General features: G+C 38.5%; 6 protein-coding genes across 6 annotated transcripts; all 6 read right to left on the bottom strand. All coding sequences in view use genetic code 12, as the record gives it.

Annotated features, from left to right (window-relative positions):
• Positions 1–654: 654 nt before the first annotated feature.
• Positions 655–5,979, bottom strand: SRB8 (RNA polymerase II mediator complex subunit; the record flags this gene model as incomplete). Its single annotated transcript, XM_001524426.2, has 1 exon — positions 655–5,979. One exon carries the CDS (start codon positions 5,977–5,979, stop codon positions 655–657), a length of 5,325 nt encoding a protein of 1,774 aa, XP_001524476.2.
• A 552-nt stretch (positions 5,980–6,531) lies between these two features.
• On the bottom strand, positions 6,532–10,371 carry MYO1_1 (class II myosin; the record flags this gene model as incomplete). The annotated part of the gene is made up of 1 exon (XM_001524425.2): positions 6,532–10,371. One exon carries the CDS (start codon positions 10,369–10,371, stop codon positions 6,532–6,534), a length of 3,840 nt encoding a protein of 1,279 aa, XP_001524475.2.
• Positions 10,372–11,028: 657 nt separating this feature from the next.
• Positions 11,029–12,636, bottom strand: RSA4 (ribosome assembly; the record flags this gene model as incomplete). The annotated part of the gene is made up of 1 exon (XM_001524424.2): positions 11,029–12,636. The coding sequence occupies one exon, from the start codon at positions 12,634–12,636 to the stop codon at positions 11,029–11,031; it is 1,608 nt and encodes a 535-aa protein (XP_001524474.2).
• Positions 12,637–12,889: 253 nt separating this feature from the next.
• On the bottom strand, positions 12,890–14,317 carry PVL30_004161 (uncharacterized protein; the record flags this gene model as incomplete). Its single annotated transcript, XM_001524423.2, has 1 exon — positions 12,890–14,317. One exon carries the CDS (start codon positions 14,315–14,317, stop codon positions 12,890–12,892), a length of 1,428 nt encoding a protein of 475 aa, XP_001524473.2.
• Positions 14,318–14,747: 430 nt separating this feature from the next.
• On the bottom strand, positions 14,748–16,409 carry PVL30_004160 (uncharacterized protein; the record flags this gene model as incomplete). The annotated part of the gene is made up of 1 exon (XM_001524422.2): positions 14,748–16,409. One exon carries the CDS (start codon positions 16,407–16,409, stop codon positions 14,748–14,750), a length of 1,662 nt encoding a protein of 553 aa, XP_001524472.2.
• A 509-nt stretch (positions 16,410–16,918) lies between these two features.
• On the bottom strand, positions 16,919–18,070 carry PDB1 (pyruvate dehydrogenase E1, beta subunit; the record flags this gene model as incomplete). The annotated part of the gene is made up of 1 exon (XM_001524421.2): positions 16,919–18,070. One exon carries the CDS (start codon positions 18,068–18,070, stop codon positions 16,919–16,921), a length of 1,152 nt encoding a protein of 383 aa, XP_001524471.1.
• Positions 18,071–18,835: the final 765 nt, after the last annotated feature.

The raw sequence follows: 18,835 nt of genomic DNA, 5'->3' as shown, positions 1-18,835 counted from the left end.
GTATATTGTCATGGTCGTGGTCATGGTCATGTTTGTGGTCGTGGTTGTGGTTGTGGTTGCGGTTATTTGCAGAACAAGGTTCTAGGTTATCATCAAAATTCTGAAACGAATGTGGTTCTTCCATAGTGATTCAGGTATGTTATATTTCAATGAATAAAACATCAGTCTATCAGTGGTGGAACGCACAATTGACCTTTTTCTTTAGTCGTTTCAATTTGTTTGCGCGTCGTGGAGAATCCAGAAAGCTGTTTACATCACAAAAACATAACTGAGAAACGTTATAAAAAATAAAACAGACACAGACAGAGAAAGAGAAAGAGGGAAAGAGGGAAAGAGGGAAAGAAGAACAGAAAAATTTGAGCAATGCAATGCAATGTTACACAAAACACAAATATTCACCATTAATTAATACCTTGGAGGTTCCTTACTTTTCTATAGTTTAAATGAATGAATGAATATATATTTATATATTAGATCAGTAATGACCAAGAAGGATAAAAAAATGATATGTGACTTCTTTGTTAAAAACAAACAATACACGAACTAATGAATAATTAAACGAATAAACGAACAAAAAAAAAATAAACAAATAAATGAATGGATGAGCGAACGAGTGAATTCGAGTGATTCTTTAATGTGACATTTAAACTATCTTCACACAGGATTTTCTCTGGTTAGATAAGAATCAAAGAGCAGCAAGTTCAAACACGCATCATTCACAGTAGAAACAGTAATATCCTCGATAATTTCATAGCTCTTCATTTGGAATGGCTTGATATCAATGCCATTACTAGTTTTTTGATAATCTCCGCTCTTGTTGACTGATAATAAATTACTAACAAAAGGCGACATTGCAAAAACATCTCTTCGGGTAGAGTCGATGACCAAACTAGGATCATTGAAAGTGCTTACATCGCCGCCATATTTAAGCTCTTCTAGATCAAGCATAATAATGGATCTTATCATGTCATCGTCTAGTTCACTTTTGAGCTCATTAACATCTTTCATCTTTGGCAACTCAAATAAAGTACCGATTTGTGCACTCACAGTGGTGGTTACATTAGATGTAGCAACAGGATGAAATTCATTGGGTGTACTTCCCAGATTGGGTGAAGTTGCGAAATCAATATTTGTGATTGAGTTTCTTCTCGTCGAGATCGACAGTTTCATCAATGAAAGCATATCAAAAAGCAAGACCTTCCATTTGTTATTGGGTTCGGCAAGGTACCTTGCCAGCAACATTTCAATCAAATTCCCCACTAAAGTTTCGCACGTGCCACCACTAATGGAAGATGGTGATGATGTTGATGATAAGACTGATGGTGACGATGATGATATTGATAATGAAGAAGACAAGGAAGATGAAAGAGTATTGCACAATGACTCTCTATGAATGATTAAAATTTTGAACAACGTTGCAAGTAGGTATTCTCTAGATCGATCTCCCAACACCACTTCGGACTTTGCAATATCTAGCGTGGACAACATGCTTTTGACAAAATTTGAAATTGAGTTGATAAGATGTTCTGAAATGCCAACTTTATGGCTTGAATTGTAAATGAAATTAGTAAAAAACAGATCAATGCCCAATAAGCGGGGTTTCGAAAGCATAACTACTCCTTGATTCTCGCCACGCGCATCATTTCCTTGTGACAAAAAAACTTCTTCAAATACTTCAAGCAAAATAGCCTTTTGATCCCAAGAAACAAATTCAAACAATTTGAATGCCGTCTTGATTCGTTCGTCATTGTAATCAACATCAGTGTTACTTGATGATTTTTGAAAGTCTTCTGAGCAATTGAGCATGGCAGCAACAAATTGTTCCCATCGCAACTTTCTCACAGATAAGTCAACTACGTCAAGCAACTTGGACAACAAAGCAACCAATATCTGGTAACCACCAATATTAAATTCGTTTAAATGACGAATTTCATTTTCAAAACCTTCTAAACTTAAAATGTAATTATTGTTATTTCTACCAAGCAACAAGTTTAACAACTCGATAGAATCGTCTCTACTTAATTGGGCAAAAAGAGATTCGTTCAAAAATGACGCATCTCTTGCAAGTATATCGCGAAGGTATTCTAAAGTGACAAATTCATGATTAATCATCAAATCATTTGTGAATAGTGGACCATCGCTTGTCAAGCTTTTTAAAATGAGGTGGAAAAACTCTTTTCTATTCTTCCGTTTGTAGAAGCCAACTGCAATATCAAAAAGTTCTTGCTGTATTGGCGAAATGAATTGATTCCTATCTGAATTGAAGTTTGAATATAAGTTATTTTCATAACCAGAACTAGAGCCAGAACCAGAATTTAACAACATTGAATTGAAAAGCTTGTAATTTATACTGAACGCTTTATCCAACGAAAACATAATTTTGATAATATCGCCCACACTCACAATATCATATATCACTAGCTTCTTCAACATGGCACATCGTTGCTCAGAATTGTCCACTTGATTGAGTAAGTTCTTCATTTTGAAAATTATATTTTCCTTCAGATTGACTACACTTTTGTTGTTGGCATTGTTGTTGGCATTGTTGTTGGCATTGTTGTTGGCATTGTTGTTGGCATTGTTGTTGGCATTGTTGTTGGCATTGTTGTTGGCATTGCTGTTGGCATTGCTGTTGTCTTCATCACTGGCACTTTCATTAGCCAACTTCAATTTTAAAAGTTGAACGGTCTGAATTTCTTTCTCCTCTTTTTCTTTTGCTGGCACATTATAATCCTTCGAATTTGGCGAGTTTTGTAATATCCATGACTCCAAAAGCACATCCACACTCAAGCTCAAATGTTGAGAAGAGAAACTTGCAGAATCATTTTCCAAATGGTAATTTGACGAGAGACGACGTAGGTTCGCGAGACTTTCGAAAAAATCATCAGCTGTGTTAATAGTTTGAGACCCAGCGTTTGCATTAACCATGGTTGTATTCGATATATCTTCAACGTTTATACGCATTGGAGTGTCCGGAAATTCGGATGTTGAACGCACCGTAGGAGGCACACTTTGAACAGAATCATTAGTGCCAATACTATTATTGTCAACTTTGCGTCTCTTTTGATTATGATCTTGGTTCAGAACCAGATTCAGTTTGGCGTTCGTTCTGCTAATTGCATGATCCATAAAGTTCCATACCTGCTCAAAGTTATAATAGCTACTATACTCTTCTGCTTCGCGGTAATTTTGTAGAATTAGCAGAAACAAAGTCAATGCTGAGGTTTCTGAAGAACTGGAAAACTGCTTAATCAATCTAAAATGTTTCATAACTAGCCTAGCCACAAGGTATAGCGCGTTATGGTGCAAAAAAATGATGCCGCTCTCATTTTTCAAAATTGTAGGCACCACAAACTTGAAAAAGGCCAAAAGATTATTACAATCCTTGTGCAATAGATACATGGCATAAACAATCGTTGGAGATAAACGAATCAATTTTGTAGTTCGTTTAAAAACGGCATTCAATTCCTTTGCAAACCAATTAGTCAATTGTATTTTTGAACCATATGTTAAATGTGTAACAGCATTAGATAAGTCAATTATATGAGATAAGATATCCTCATTTTTTGCAATTCGATCGATAAAATTCAAAGCAAATAATTGTTTAGTTTCTTGTAATTTTTCCGGCTCCAAGGTACCGCATCTCCATTTCTTCAATAGGTTGTTGCGCTGCCTATTATTCTCAACAGGTAAACATTGCAATATGTTCAAATGCGCTTGAATCACCATTGGTATTTGTTCATCATCACTAAATAGTTCGGGAGACGATAAGACACCTGAAGAAATTAGTTTTCGCATATAAGATGAAACTGAACAAATTTTGGCTCGATAGAGCTCATTGATCAAACAGTATAATTGGCTCTGATCAATGAATATCAACTCCTCTTTGTCATCGATTAATGCAAAAATGTTTTCCAAAATCTCATTTTCCAACTCGTTCCTTTGATATCTATCCAAGCCAATTTTTGAAATAGATTTTTCCAAAAATGAACACGCAATTTGAATCTCTTCGCTCTTATTGGACCTACTCCGCCATTTGGTACAACACCAAACAATTAAAATAGAGAGGTTTTGTTTCCAGGTAAAACTAGATTCGGCCACCGTGACGTTACCATTGTTGTAAGGTAAAAACATTTCTGCCATTTTATCGTTGAGACGACCATTGTCCAAGTTGTTAATAATTAAAGCTGCATTGCTGGAACTCTCGCGTTTATGTCTAATATTAGTGGTCAACAAACTTGCACCGTCCTTCGGGCTATGTGTGTCATTCCCAAGTACACCTTCACCTTCACTTCCACTTCCACTTGCAGAACCAGTTTCACCTTTTGTGTTGAGTACGAGGCTTTCATTTCTAAACTTTATTAAATCGAGCTGTTTCAAAAGTTTTCCTTTCTGCTCCAAAGTGCATGCCTCCAGATGCAGAAGAAGAATCTCGTTTAATAAACTTTCCACATGATGCCACGACTCAGGAATGACAAAGATATTCACATCGTGCTTAAACAAGTATACGATAAGATCTTTTATGGAGCCAGTCAACTTGGACCCAAGGGTTTGCGGCAAACGTATGCCGGTTATAAGCACCAGGTTTGCAATGATCATATAGTTTAATAAAAGCAATTCCGCCACCTCCTTAATAACATTTTCATGCTGTAGAAGATCTTTCCAGAATATTTTCAATAATGTCAATGCAAATAAAGTCTGAGAAAAATCTACCTTAACGAGGGCTCTTTGTCGATCACTTGCATCGTGTACTTCTTTTTCATCTTGTCCATCTTCGCAATTGTCTGCTTCGTCGTCATCTTGATTGGTATTTATCGTGATGCTTTCAAGTAGTTTTTTATCTTTTGGAATGTTGTCTCTAAATGGCTTCAAAATTTGTATTTGAAAGTAGGATGGATCAACTAAGGCTTCAATATACAAGTGTTGCACATAATCCAACAAGTAGCTTAATCTGCTCATATAGACACCCTTATATTCATGATTGGTGATACTATTCATCTCTTTGGAAAATTTGAATATATATTCCGTCACTTGTTGAGTCCAGTCGTGAAACCAGTGGATTTCATACTTTTCAAACACTGTCCACTCTGATGCAAGAGCAGATGAGCCAACACCCATACCAGTATTTCCACTGACACTGCCATTACCTCCACCGTTTAAATTTAGCCGACTTTGAATTTTTCGCCTCAATGCAATGATTTCTCCATATAAAATGCACTTTGTAAGCCACAACGCTCTATCAATTGGAATCTTTTTTGTAATTACTGCATCAATTAACGTCTTGTTTTTCATACCGTGTGGGATTTTTTCTCCTATCTTTTGCAATGGAATATTGGGATTACTCAACTCAGTGAGCCACATATCCCGCTTTGCTGCGGTAAGAGTTACTCTCTGAGGTAGCCGAAAGTGGGCCGAGTCGCTTTTTATCCTATTAATTACCTCGTTTCTTGATCTAAACGAATTTGTCAAATGCTGCGATAGCTCTGATATTACTGTATTACAATTATCGTTTGACTTTAAAAGTGTACTTTGTAAAAGGTTCCTGGCCGAGTAGTATTCATTGTTAACCTGCGGGGCCTCTGCATACCCCTTATTAAAATATACATGTTCCTTTTCTGCTGCTTCACCTGATGGAGGTACTTGGGATCGGGATTGATCAATGGATCCAGTTCCAGTTCCAGTTCCAGTTCCAGTTTTAGTTTCAGTTCCTGTTGATTCTTTCTGTTCGGAGACTTGAGTGAAATCTTTCCATGGTGTGAAATCAGGATACGTTGGTTCGGTTGTTATTTTCGGTTCTGTGGCCGTTCGTGGAGTCGAAACAACAGTGGTTGTAGTATCATCTAGGGTATACACCGATAAATCGGGCTTGATCATCAGATACTTTAGCCGCAAGAGCTCGTCCCGAGTTGCCGACCCGCCGGTATTTGATTTGTGATTCGACAACAGCAACCTATTCCGACTCTTTGTTTTACTCAACATAGTTCAAATGTGAAAAGAAGAATAATATTTAATGGCTAAGAAGAAACCGAAACGAGCTGTATAAGCTTGTACTGTCTACAACACTCGATATGGATTAATTATATGGCTATGGTTGTTGGCGAGGAATCAATGATCTCGTGACACAAAAGCACCTCTCCCTTACCTCTTACCTAAATTAAAAAGTAAAGCTAATTTCCCAATTAAGCGCTCAATTTTAAAAATCCTGCGCATTACAATTCTTCATTGACATTTTTTTTTTTCTTTTTCTTTTGCCCGGTTTTCTTTTAAATGCCGCATTAGCGTTTTATTAAGAAGAAAGGGAGAAGAGGGGGGGGAGGGGAGAAATTAAAGGAAAATTAAAGGAAGATTCAAGGAAAATTAAAGGAAAATTAAAGGAAAATCAAATACAAATGAAAAGGATGAAAGAAAAGATGAGGTATTAAAAAACTGAGTAAACAGTCTAAATTTTCTTCAAATTGATTTTGCCAATAATATACAAAATAACAAGTACAATTAAACGTAGGATTCAGGCTACAGTCTATTGAGAATAAATCACCAGTCATCGTCATCATCATCATCCTCTGCATCACTGTCATCTCTAGTGACACCTTGTCTTTTCTTTAATGCATCTGCCAAAGACCCCGCCAATGTAGTTTCCTCACTCTTCTTGGCTTTCAAGGCATCTGCCAAACCATTGCCCAAGCTACCATTCAGCATGGTTGTTGCCTGGGTAGTGTTTGTATACGTGTTGGAGCTAGCAGTGCTCACTGGGTTTGATGAGGCTGTCGTAGGAGCATAGGATTGTGTAGCGGCACTAGCAGAAGGAGAAGACTCCTCTTGAAGATAATCTATAGGAGACCATCCTTCTTGAGTTTCATCCATAGTCTTTACTAATCCCCATTTTCCATTAATTTGAAGCACATAGTAGATAGTGTCCTTAACTAATGGCACAGACCCAGCAACCGAACCATCATAATCATACATAGCCCTGTAGGTTGGGTGTTTTGGTTTCGACAAAGCAGGTGGAGGTGGAGGTGGGGGTGGAGCAGCAACTGTTTTCTTGGCTGGTGGTTGGGGCGAAACCGCTTTTTTGACTGGTGGTTGGGGTGCAATTTTCTTTGCTGGTCTTGCTGGTGCAGCAGGTTTGCGAGCAGCTTGTGGCAGCGTGGAAACTTGAGCAGCAGTTTGTGTACTTGGAGCAGGGGGAGGTGCTTTCCGCGATGCAGTGCGCGTTGGAACTTGTGGTTGTTGTGGTTGGTGTTGTGTAGCATACAGCTGAGTTGTTGGCTGAGGGTATGCTGGTTCACTCCTGTAGCTAGCTGTCGGCTGTGATTGAAAAGCTGGCTGTGCCAGAGACCTAACTCCACGATTGTAGTATTTGGAATAGTCTACTTTACCCAGTTTTGCTCTTGGTCTTTTAGGGTTCTTGCTAGTTGGTGGCAAGCCCTGATTCACAGTAACAGTTCCTGACTTGTAAGAGTCAATTAAAGGTGGAATATGAGGGCCCGAGCCAATGGCAAATTTCACGGTTTGGTATTTACCAGGCTTCTTTTGGTACTGCACGGTTGGACCAATAAGGATTGATAAACCTGAGTTTAATTTCTTTAATTGGGCAACCAACTCAGTTTTGAAATCCAAATTAATGAAAACATCAGGTGTTGTGGTGGTGGGTGACAGTAAACACACAGCCACCCAATTATCCTGTAATTGTGAAAGTCCTACACTTTTGATCAGATGAACAGGAAGTGCAAACTCTCTTTGCAACTGCAATCTTTTTTCAACCAAAACTTCCGCAATAATGTAAAGATTGGACTTGGTTAAAACAAATATACGTGGGAACCGCTTCGAGGACCTTCCGAATTTGGAAAGCAAAATTACTCCCTTGGCAGAAAACACGACTGGCTCCTTGATTCCAACTTGGTTTACAACAAATCTACCGAATCCAGTCTTGTCATTGCATGCCAAATAATCTCCCATGTAAGCACGCGAGCCCAACATCGAAAACCTTCTACGCTCTTTCCTACCTTGAAGCAAAGAATTTCCATAATCTCTAAACTGTTCAAACTGGTTTCCATGATTTTTCATTCTCCATGCTCTTTGGATCGTTTTGGCGGCATCTTCCTTACGTTTAATGTACCTTCTCCAAGCCCTTTGAATTCTGGCAGCCATATTGTGCCAATATTTGTCTCTCATATCTTCCAATGCAAATAATGTTTCAGGGGTTTTGATAAATACCTTTGTGGTACCCAACTGGTACTCGGAAGTTGGGATATGACAAGCTCTCAAGATCTCTTTAACTGCAGTGAGATCGTCACCTTGCCAAATGTAGTCACCAGCATAACCAGTCGCCGGTGAAAGCAAATAAAATCTCTGAACAAATCTTTGAAATGTAGAACGATATGCAAAACCAGCTCTACGAATCCTAACATTCTCCTTCAATCCCAAATACTTGATTTGGTGCAATACCTGTTGGTTATCATAATCACGCGGCTTTTTGGTTTGGTTTGGTTTGATAGTTCTAATGTAAGATGGTGTCGCTTGTGACAAAGTATCAACAAGAATATTTGCACTCTTTTTAATCTTATCAGAAGCAGTTTCTGGTCTTTTTTTAGAATCAACCAATTCTGATAAGAGATTTGGTGGGAACAAAGTTTGCGTGACAAAAGCATTCGAAGATGTGCCTAATAATTCCAAAAGATCACGCAACATTGCATCCTTATTCTTATCAGTCATACCAGCAACATCATAGGTGACATCACCAGCATAGTGCTTGATGATGAACTTACCACGACGATCTTCGAAATGACGGTTGCTAGCTCCAACCATACTCAACCTTTGCGCAAACACCTGATCAGCAGCATCCGAGTCGGCATGTGCTGTTTTAATTGAATCATTCAATGCCGCAAATAAACCCGGTTGAGGACGTGTAGCTTCAATCAAATCACAGACAACTTTGTTGTTGAAATAATCAATTGGAGTCCACTTGATCTGCTCTTGGACATACTCGTCTTGCTCTGCTTTCAAGGTCAATTGAATGAAAATTTGTTGCAATTTCTCGTTAACATAGTTGATACAAATCTGTTCAAAAGAATTATGTTCAAAAATTTCAAATCCGTAAATGTCTAGAATACCAATTGATTTTTCTGATTGACCCTGATTTCCCTGAAGGGAAAGATTAACTCTCTCAACGATCCAATCAAAGAGATTATTGTAGAGTCCCTTTGCAAGAGCATCTCTAACAGCAGTGGCCTGGACAATATTCAAAGGAACGTGGTAAGTTGAACCTCGCTTCATTCCATGTGATGTCTCAATTGTTCTTTCAGTAATTGCTTTTTTCAATATTTCGGCATTAACATCCAAGAGATAGGCAACAAAGTTGGTTACACTATCATCTCTGATTGCAGCATTGCCACTTTCATCTTCAACAAAGGAAATGTTACCGGTCCACAAAATCAGCGCCAAGATTCTAAAAATGTTGTCTTGTTCTGCTTGTGATAACCCAATAATATTCATCGCGTTCAATGTATCTTTGAAATCCTTACCATCGTCTATTCCATCAACAGTAATACATTTTGCTGCCGAAGTGTAAACATATGTTTCAGGCCCTTGAATTCCAAATTGCTGTTGGTACTGAGGTGGGCAATGTTTTGTGAATTGGTAAAAGATATGAAAGTTCCTTTCGTTTGTAATCTGGGACACAACCCTTTGTTTCTCCAAAAGGTAGTTTGTAATATGTGCGGCAATAGGCTGATAACTACCTTCGCTGAACTTGATTTCCAAATACTTTCCATGTCTACTTGAATTGTTATTACGCAAGGTCTTTGCACATCCGAATGATTCCAACAAGGGATTTGTAGCCAATACCATATCCTTGATCTTTGAGATTTCAGCATTACCAGAATCAACAGAGACGTTGGCAATGTATTGCATAATCTGCTTTGCGGCCTCAGTTTTACCAGCTCCCGATTCTCCAGAGATAATGACACACTGGTTTTCGCCATACGATTTCAAATGGTAGTACATCGACTCTGCAATTGCAAAAACATGTGGGGGAACTTCCAATCTATTTCGACCCTTGTATTTGTTGAGATTCTCCAAAGTATAGATTCCGAGATCTCTAAATGGATTCACGGAGATCAACACATGACCAATGTAGGTGTAGATTGTATCATTCATAAATCTCTTGTGCAAGTTTTCATTGATGGCTTCGTCCGTGATTTTGGATAAAAGCGTAAGATCAGACACTCCGACTTCTTTTTTCTTTGTGATATCAAATTCAGCCTTTTGAATACCACCGCCTGCGCCAGCACCAGCACCCAGACCATTGTTAACCTTAGCTGGAGCTTGTTGCTGCTTGGCCCTCGTACGGCCTCCTCTTTTAACTATAGCCATTGATGTTGCAATATATGTGGATGGAAGTGGGATGTGTGTGTGTGTAGAGATAATGGATAAGGGCAAGAGATAAGAAAAAAATGAAAAATGAAAAAGGAAAAAAAGAAGGAATATCGAATTGAAGAGTGTTGGTTGTTACAAAAGATCTAGTTAGTATGAGATTGCTATCAAATTTTATAACAAAAAAGAGTCTCTTTCTTATTACAACCGTTTTGATTTATTTTTTTTCTGTCCTTATTTTTTTTTTGTTCCGGCCGGTTAACCACATTTTTTTTTTTTTTTCTTTCAGAAATGCGGAACTTTGCCCCTAATCTATTGTCGATTTTTTGTGTCATATATACACTCAAAGTTTATTAATCATGATCACTTTTAAATCTCGTACTACGCCACGGCGCCATCCTCGGGCATATATACACTCTAACCATGATGCAGCGGAAGCCAAGAGGTATTTAGAAATTGAGAAATAATTTGAACTAGGCTATGGATATTGAAAAGAAAAAATAGAAAAAGATATGGAGAAATCCTATTACATTAGTAGACTGTAATTATATACGTATGTATATATTTGTTTATATATTTTCTGTATACAAATACGTATTTCTGTATACATACATATATATGTATATATATATATACCTGTTTGCAAAAATATTCACTCTAGTGAGACCATAACCTAATCATCTTGTCCTTACCCCCCGATGCTACCCTTTTGCCATCTAAACTCCAGTCCACTGCATAGACTTCATCTGCATGTCCAGGAAGATCAACACTCAATTTCTTGGTTCGGATGTCCCAGACTTTCAAAGTTGTATCCTTGGAACAACTCACTAATAATCGATTGTCAGCAGACCAAGCAGTTTGGTAAACAGGAGCCACGTGTCCACGTAAGGTGGTGATGAAAGTTCCGCGAATTCCATCCCAGATCTTGATCGAATTGTCAAAGGAGCTGGAAACAACATATCGACCATCTGGCGAGAAGTTGACATGATTCACCAATTTTTGATGCCCTGTCATTCGCAAAAGAGGCTTTGACGATTTTAAAGGTTCCCAAAAGTACATTGTGAAATCATCACTTGCTGTGACTAATCGCTCACTAATAACACCATTAAGTTTAGCCACCTTTTCGTATTGCTCTTTGGCCTTCTTGCGCAATTCCTCTGGAGCGAGCTTTGTTGAATTTCGCGATGATGTATGGTCAAACCCACCTCTTCGTAAAACGTAGTCTGTGGAAAGCGATAAATGATTCACCCAGTGAGCATGACTCTTCAATGTTTGTATACATTTCCCACCGGCTGAAATGTCCCATGCTTTAATCGTCTTGTCGTGTGATGCACTGTAGACGATGTTGGACCCCGACCATTTGACGCAGGACACAGAATTTGTATGACCGCTCATTGTCAATGTGCAAATTCTAGATGCAGTATCCCAAACTTTCACTGTACCATCTTTCGAACTCGAAGCCAACCTAGGCTTAGAGTCTGGTGCAACAAGGTGCAACGGCTCCCAACTCAAAGAACTGACCCATTTCGAATGGCCAGTTAATGGTTTCCCAATAGGCTTACCAGTATCAGCTTCCCATAATCGTATTGTGTTATCCATAGACCCAGTCGCAATCATTGTACCATCTGGAGAGTATGCAACGCATAGTACCCAATTTGTGTGACCCAGTAAAGTATGCATTGGTGTTGATGTGTTACAATCCCAGATCCGGGCTGTCGAGTCTCCTGCTCCAGAAACCATTCTACCTGAATCGTTAGGTGCGAAAGAACAACACAATATGGTTGCTCCATGACCAGCTATCGCAGCATTGGATCTTGTTACTGGCTTAACTTTAAACACAGCCCTTGGTGTATACACCAAAGTGAGAAAGTCTTCAGTGGTTTTCAACCCTGGCTTAAGTACTGAATGATAAATTGTATCTTTAATATCTATGAGCTTGCCTTGCGCTTCCTTTCCTTCCTCTACTGCTTCTGTTTCTGCTTCTGCTTTTTCTTTTCCTTTTTCTTCTTTTTCCTTGTGCAATAAGGAGAAGGTATACGGCACAGGATCATCAGATTCTCCACGTAAATTATTAAGCAATTCTTCCAACTGCTTCTCAGTTATACCTCCAGGTACTCGAATTGACCCACCAGTGGCTTCACCCGTATCAGAGGCTTGGAATCTGATAAGTACATTTCCCACATCTTCTGGGACCAAATCCACCTCTCTCACTTTTTGAGCTTCTCGTTTTTGTTTCTTTGATGGTGGTGGAATAACAGTGGCCATGTTAAAGTACTTGTATTTCTTTTCCTCCTCTCCTTTATTTGGTGTCGTACAGTTTTATATATTTTTTACTTCTTTACTTTGCTCAAAAATGATTTTAATGAAATTCATAGAGTGAGATGAGATTGATTTGAAAAAGAGTTGTGTATGGTAGCGCATGCTAACTCAAACAAGGATTAAAACAAGTTTATATACGCACGCACGCACGCACGCACGTATGCACGCACAAATATATGCGCGCATGCAGCCGCGACATCTATATAGCTTCGTCCTCTTCAGAATCCTCGATAACCTCTTTTACTCCCTCACTGACATTTACTTCACCAATATTGTGTTGGTTACTTGGCAGCTCGTAGTCATTGTTAAGTGCGGCTGTGTTTTCGTAATCATTATTTGTTACATCAATGACAGTCGAGTCCAATAAAGAATTTGGTTGTGAAGACGATAACTGCGTCAGCTTCGGCACGCTTTCAATATTAACCTCACAAAGACTATCATCATTTGTACCAAGAGTCGCTTCAGCGCGTCTCTGAGAAAGGTCGCGGATCGCTAAAAGTTTTCTTTTCTTTTCGTCTGCCTCATTGACGTCGTAGTAAAACGAGCTATCAATATCGAAATATATAGGACTAAATGATTCTCTTGGTGTTTCCAACTTCACGGCATTAACAAATCTTAACATCGATTGATTTACGTAAAGCACTTTCTCCCTACCGTTTTCTGTTGGGTAATTTTGCAAAAAGTGTGGTGTTTTGTGGTACCATTCATGGTAGAATAAGAATCTATTAGTGATCGACCTGTGAAATTCATACGGTGCAAGAACTACACGACCCAGTTCTATGAAGGATGAATAACCTGTATTAGTGGATAAAGGTGTCAAAGTCGTTCTAGCTGTTGTTGCAGGAGTGGCTGTCTTTGCTGCTGATGCTGATGCTGATGTTGTTGTTGTTGTTGATGAGGATGTGGATGCAATGGATGACAACAGCAACGGCATTTCTTCCCTTGTGGTGTTGGCTTGAAACGGTCGATACTTGGTATCCATATATCCCAATAGAAAAACCATAGACTTGGTCTGAATGCAAATACGATTTAGCACTCGAAATAATTTATCTAAATGCTGCCCAAGCTTCACAATAGGGCTGACTTTGAGTAAATCAGACCCTGGTGGAATTTCCGGTAAGGTTGTTTTTACTCCATTCCTTTTATTGTTTATATATGTTGCATTGCATTCAACGTGATGCTTGAGTATCATTTCCTCAAACGTGGATGACATCTCCAATTTATACACATCAACCAATAAATGAAACTCATTGATAATGATTACAGTGTCAGTATGAACCTTAAGTTTTGTAAGTGTTGTGAATAATTTGCCAAATGTATCACAATAGTAATGTGTTATCAATCGCTTATGCTCATTCTTGTTAAATTTCTCCTGTCTGAGCAATAAATCTATGGGAAACTTATTCAACGTGTCAATAATAACCACTTTTCGACCCCGAGCCAAATGCGAAGCGATAATAGATGCGGTGACAATGTACATCCCATGACAACTGGGTGATGATTGGAAATCGTATATTTTGTTTCTCACAGTAGATGTACGAGTAATTAATTCATCTAGCGTGGGTACCAGAGTGTTTAAGTTGTTCAATGTTTGCTGCTGTCGCACTATATCTCCGAGCAACACCATTTCATGGCAAAACTTTGAGTATAATTATACGTCAAGGATGGAGTATTGAGTTCGCCTGCTCTTTTTTTTAAGCCTTTGTTTTGGGATTTGGATTTGGATTTGTTTTGTTTTGTTTTATTACACTTTATTTTAATTATCTTACTTTCGTTCTTTAGAGATTACAACCATCTTCGCGACTTTGTTTATTGAACTCTAATCTTGGTTCTCGCGTTTTGGATACTTTGTGGCGCGTGCGACTCTACCCTCCTCCCCCACAACAGTTTTTTTTTTCTTCTTTTTTTTCTTTTTTGGATTCAGCGAAAATTAGAAATTGAAACCACTTGCTAATAGTTTCCGCTAAATTAGATAATGACGTTTGCTTATCTTATTCTCTTCGTGACTATATATATATATAGATAATTCTATCTTTATGTGTATACCAGTCTCCTGCTCACCGTTTGACTCTCCACGCACTATTTGGAAGGCTTTGTAAATATGCAGCTTTTCTCTTTACCCAGAACCAAATAATGATCCCCAACCCAATACACAAAGCATTTGTGTAGTAATATCCATCTCTTATGATTGCAATTTTACCGCCACTATATTCACATTGCTTCTTTGTTTCATCTGAGTTGACAAGAAAATGACCATCTCCAGGAAGTTGGCATTTGCTCAATGTGATCTTATCGATAAGGAAATAAATAAATATTCTCGGCCATGTGCCACCATAATTGGAAAGCGTGCTCAATGTAGTCATATACGTACCACCAATAGCCGGGTCAGCAATCTTTGTATGAAAAGCACATAGTGAAACAAATTGGATTGTTGACATAAATGAACCAAGAAGATGTTGCAAAATAATTGCAAGAAAATATACTTTGGAAACTTGTCTGTCTTGAGGGAAAAAGTAAACGACAAATTGTGCAAGTGTTGCAGCAAGTAATCTTCCCAAAAATCCCCAGAGCCAAGGTTTTAAAGGTGTCTTCCCCGTCGACCACCTTCCTGCATAGTACCCAAAGATCATCTCGAATGGGAAATCAATTAGAACCGTGATTGATAAATCCTCCTTGCTTAGTCCCTTTTCTAACAATTTCAAATTCGTACCGGCTTCATTAACTTGAAACCCAAGTTTTGCAAGGAGCAAAATTACAACAAATGTTTGAACATTGGGCAATTTCAACACTTCGTACATCGACGAGTAAACATCGGTCAATTGAGTCAACTTGTTTCTCTTTTTCTCATTGTAAGTTGAAAGCGCATATTGTTTCTCCTTGGCCATTCTCTCTCTATTCACTTCGACCAAATGTTTTGGATCTTCAGGAATAAAGACAACAATTATAGTTATCAAAAGATACATTACTCCCCAGAAGGTCAAATATTCGCCTAGAGAAAATAAACCCTTTTGCAGAGGGGCAGACCTTAAATATTTGTTAGCAAACTCTGGTGAGCTCAATGCAAGAAATATGGTGAAACTCATGAAATAACCACAGTTCATGCCAATGGTTTGCGCTGTAGAGGCAAATGATAGACTTTCGGGTGATAACACGGTTAATGCCCAACCATCAACAGCAATATCCTGCGTGGCGCAGCACAATACAAGAATAAAAAAACACCCAGTAATAATCTTGAGGTGTTTGCGTGGGTCCAACATTAAATCGTCCATGATAAACCCTAGATATATTAGGATAATACCAGAAATGGTTTGTACAGGAATGATCCAAGACCTTCTTCTCCCCACCTTTTTTGAGTACATGGAATCCACAAAAGGTGACCATAAGAGCTTTAAAGAGTATGGGTATGCTGCTAGGGAAAATACACCAACTTGTGAAAAAGTTAACTTATCCTTGAGAATAAACGGTACCGAGCCAAACGCCAATCCCACGGGGACACCTTGCAATAAATATAGCAAGATAAGCACAATAAAGTATGTTCGATCCTGCGGTAAAAGGTTTTTTTGAGATTTGGTACGAACACTTTTGCTGTTGGGTTTGGGCTTTAAGTCTTGCTGGGCCATGGGTAAGAGACCGTCGTTTTCCTCGCCAAACGCAGCGTGTCTATAATTTAGCTTGTTGTTCGTAGAGTCGACTTCTTCATAGCTTCCATTATCAGACATTTTAATGGCATGTGTTACTAATTGTAGGTTAATTGGTACTGTGCAAGTAAAATTCCAAGTTCGTTAAGTAGTTTAACAGTATTCAGCCGACGAAACCAAAAAATTATTTGAATTAGGATCGCTCGTGAAATAACTTTGTGTATCTTTTTATTATAATAATTTTGCAAGTGCATTGGTGAAACCACTCTCACTCACACACTCACACACACACACACACATATATATATATATATATATATATATATATACAATGCAAGCGAGAAACGGCAAAATCAAGCTTGAAGGTTCACAGTGAAATGTTCAAGGTTCAAGAGTTAATACAATTACAAATAGGTACAAATAAGTACGAAATGTATCGGCCATCCATACACTTACATATTTGTAGCCTTTTTAAATATATATATGTATGTATACATGTATATCTTTTGGTTCATTTCATGATCTTACATTGAGTACATCACGGTCTATAAAGTTTCATTTTCTTTTCAGCTCACGATATTCTTCAAACCTTACAAGCCCAAGACTTTTCTTGAGGCTCTCAAGACGGTTTCGGTGTCTGGGAAAGCAAAGTCTTCCAATTCCTTAGCGTATGGAGTTGGAACTTCACAACCAGTGACTCTTTCAACTGGAGCATCCAAGTAGTCGAAACCCTCTGATTCCATAATTTGAGCACAGATTTCTGAACCAACACCAAATGCTGGGAATCCGTTCTCAACAGTAATCAAGTGCTTGGTCTTCTTCAATGACTCGATAATGGTTGGCACATCCAATGGCTTGATTGATCTCAAGTTGATAACTTCGGCGCTGACACCATAATCTTTTTCCAATTTTTCAGCAGCTTCCATACCAAACTTGACGGCTCTAGAGTGACCAACGATAGTAAGGTCGGTACCTTCTCTTTCAACCTTGGCCTTACCGATTGGCAAGATAAAGTCAGATGAAAGTGCTTCTTCGCTGACTGGGAATGATTCACCATAAGCAATCTCATTTTCCAAAAACACAACTGGGTTAGGGTCTCTGATAGCAGCCTTGAGCAAACCCTTGTAGTCTTCAGCGGAGTATGGTGAAAGGACTTTCAAACCTGGGATTGATCCGTACCAAGCAGCGTAATCTTGGGAGTGTTGAGCACCAACACCTGCAGCGGCACCGTTTGGTCCTCTGAATGTGATGTTACATGGTTGAGTACCACCACTCATGTAGTAAGTCTTTGCAGCAGAGTTGATGATTTGATCAATGGCTTGCATAGCAAAGTTGAAGGTCATAAATTCCAACACTGGTTTTAAGCCGTGCAATGCAGCACCAACTGCCAAACCAGTGAAACCCATCTCGGTGATTGGAGTGTCGATAACTCTTCTTTCACCAAATCTGTCCAACAATCCTCTACTCACTTTGTAAGCACCATTGTATTGGGCAACTTCTTCACCCATGAGAAATACATCGTCATCTCTGTCCAACTCTTCAGCCAAAGCAGAGTTTAATGCGTCTCTCACGGTCATCTCTTGAGGACCAGCTTTGGAGTTGTTCAAACGCTGGGAGACCAAGTTTTTGCTAAAGTTCATTCTCAATGCTTGGTTCTGGCCAAGTTGGCTGAGTGGCTTGTTGTATCTAACAGCTTGGGCTGCCAATTGAGCAGTTCTTGCTACTGAGGAAACTGGTGACATTTCTTTTTATAATGTATGTGTATTTGTATGTCTAGTGTATAGGTGATGTGATTTAGATAGTTTGAATTGCTCAAGAAATTGCTCAACTAGAAAATAATAGAATAAGCAATGTGTGTTGATATATATATATATGGTTGTGTATGGGTATGTATGTATATATATATATATATATGACAAGAGGTGGCCCTGAGTATTATAAACTGATCCTAATTGGTGGATGTGATATAAAAGTGAAAAGTGAAAAAAAAGGGAAAATAAAGATTAGGGAGGGCGAGTGTTTGATTGCAGTAGTGGTGATGAGCTGGTGATGTCTCTGACTATCTGTTGGTGTGAGAGGGGTATCGGTTGGTGTTTTGCAATTTGACAGTATAATATTTTTCTTCTCTTTTGATTCTAATTCCCTCGCAGTTTGCGCTGTCTATAATCGAGGGAAAAAAAAAATAAAAAGAAAAAAAGAGTGCTCAGTAACAGTAGTGGCAAGCTATAGTGGATATAATTTGGTAGTACTTGCCATAAATTTGTGTAAGTGTAAAGTACTTAATGTATGTGAGTGAGTGAGAGATAGATAAATACTATAAGAACTTTAAGCGAAGAGATGATGCTACCATATGGTAAATAATACACATACACTGGACATCAATAGTCCGTGCACACAAACCAACGAATTTTGTTTTTTTCTTCTTCTTTTAATTTTTTTTATTTTTTTATCTTTATAATGTAAGGAGATGGAGATTAAACTCCGTTGTCTTTAGAAGAACTTTAGAC

This window comes from Lodderomyces elongisporus, chromosome 5, assembly GCF_030384665.1.
Source record: "Lodderomyces elongisporus chromosome 5, complete sequence".
NCBI classification, from domain to species: Eukaryota; Fungi; Ascomycota; class Pichiomycetes; order Serinales; family Debaryomycetaceae; genus Lodderomyces; species Lodderomyces elongisporus.
The sequence above is the reverse complement of the archived record's forward strand: the minus strand, read 5'-3'. Positions and strand labels throughout refer to the sequence as shown.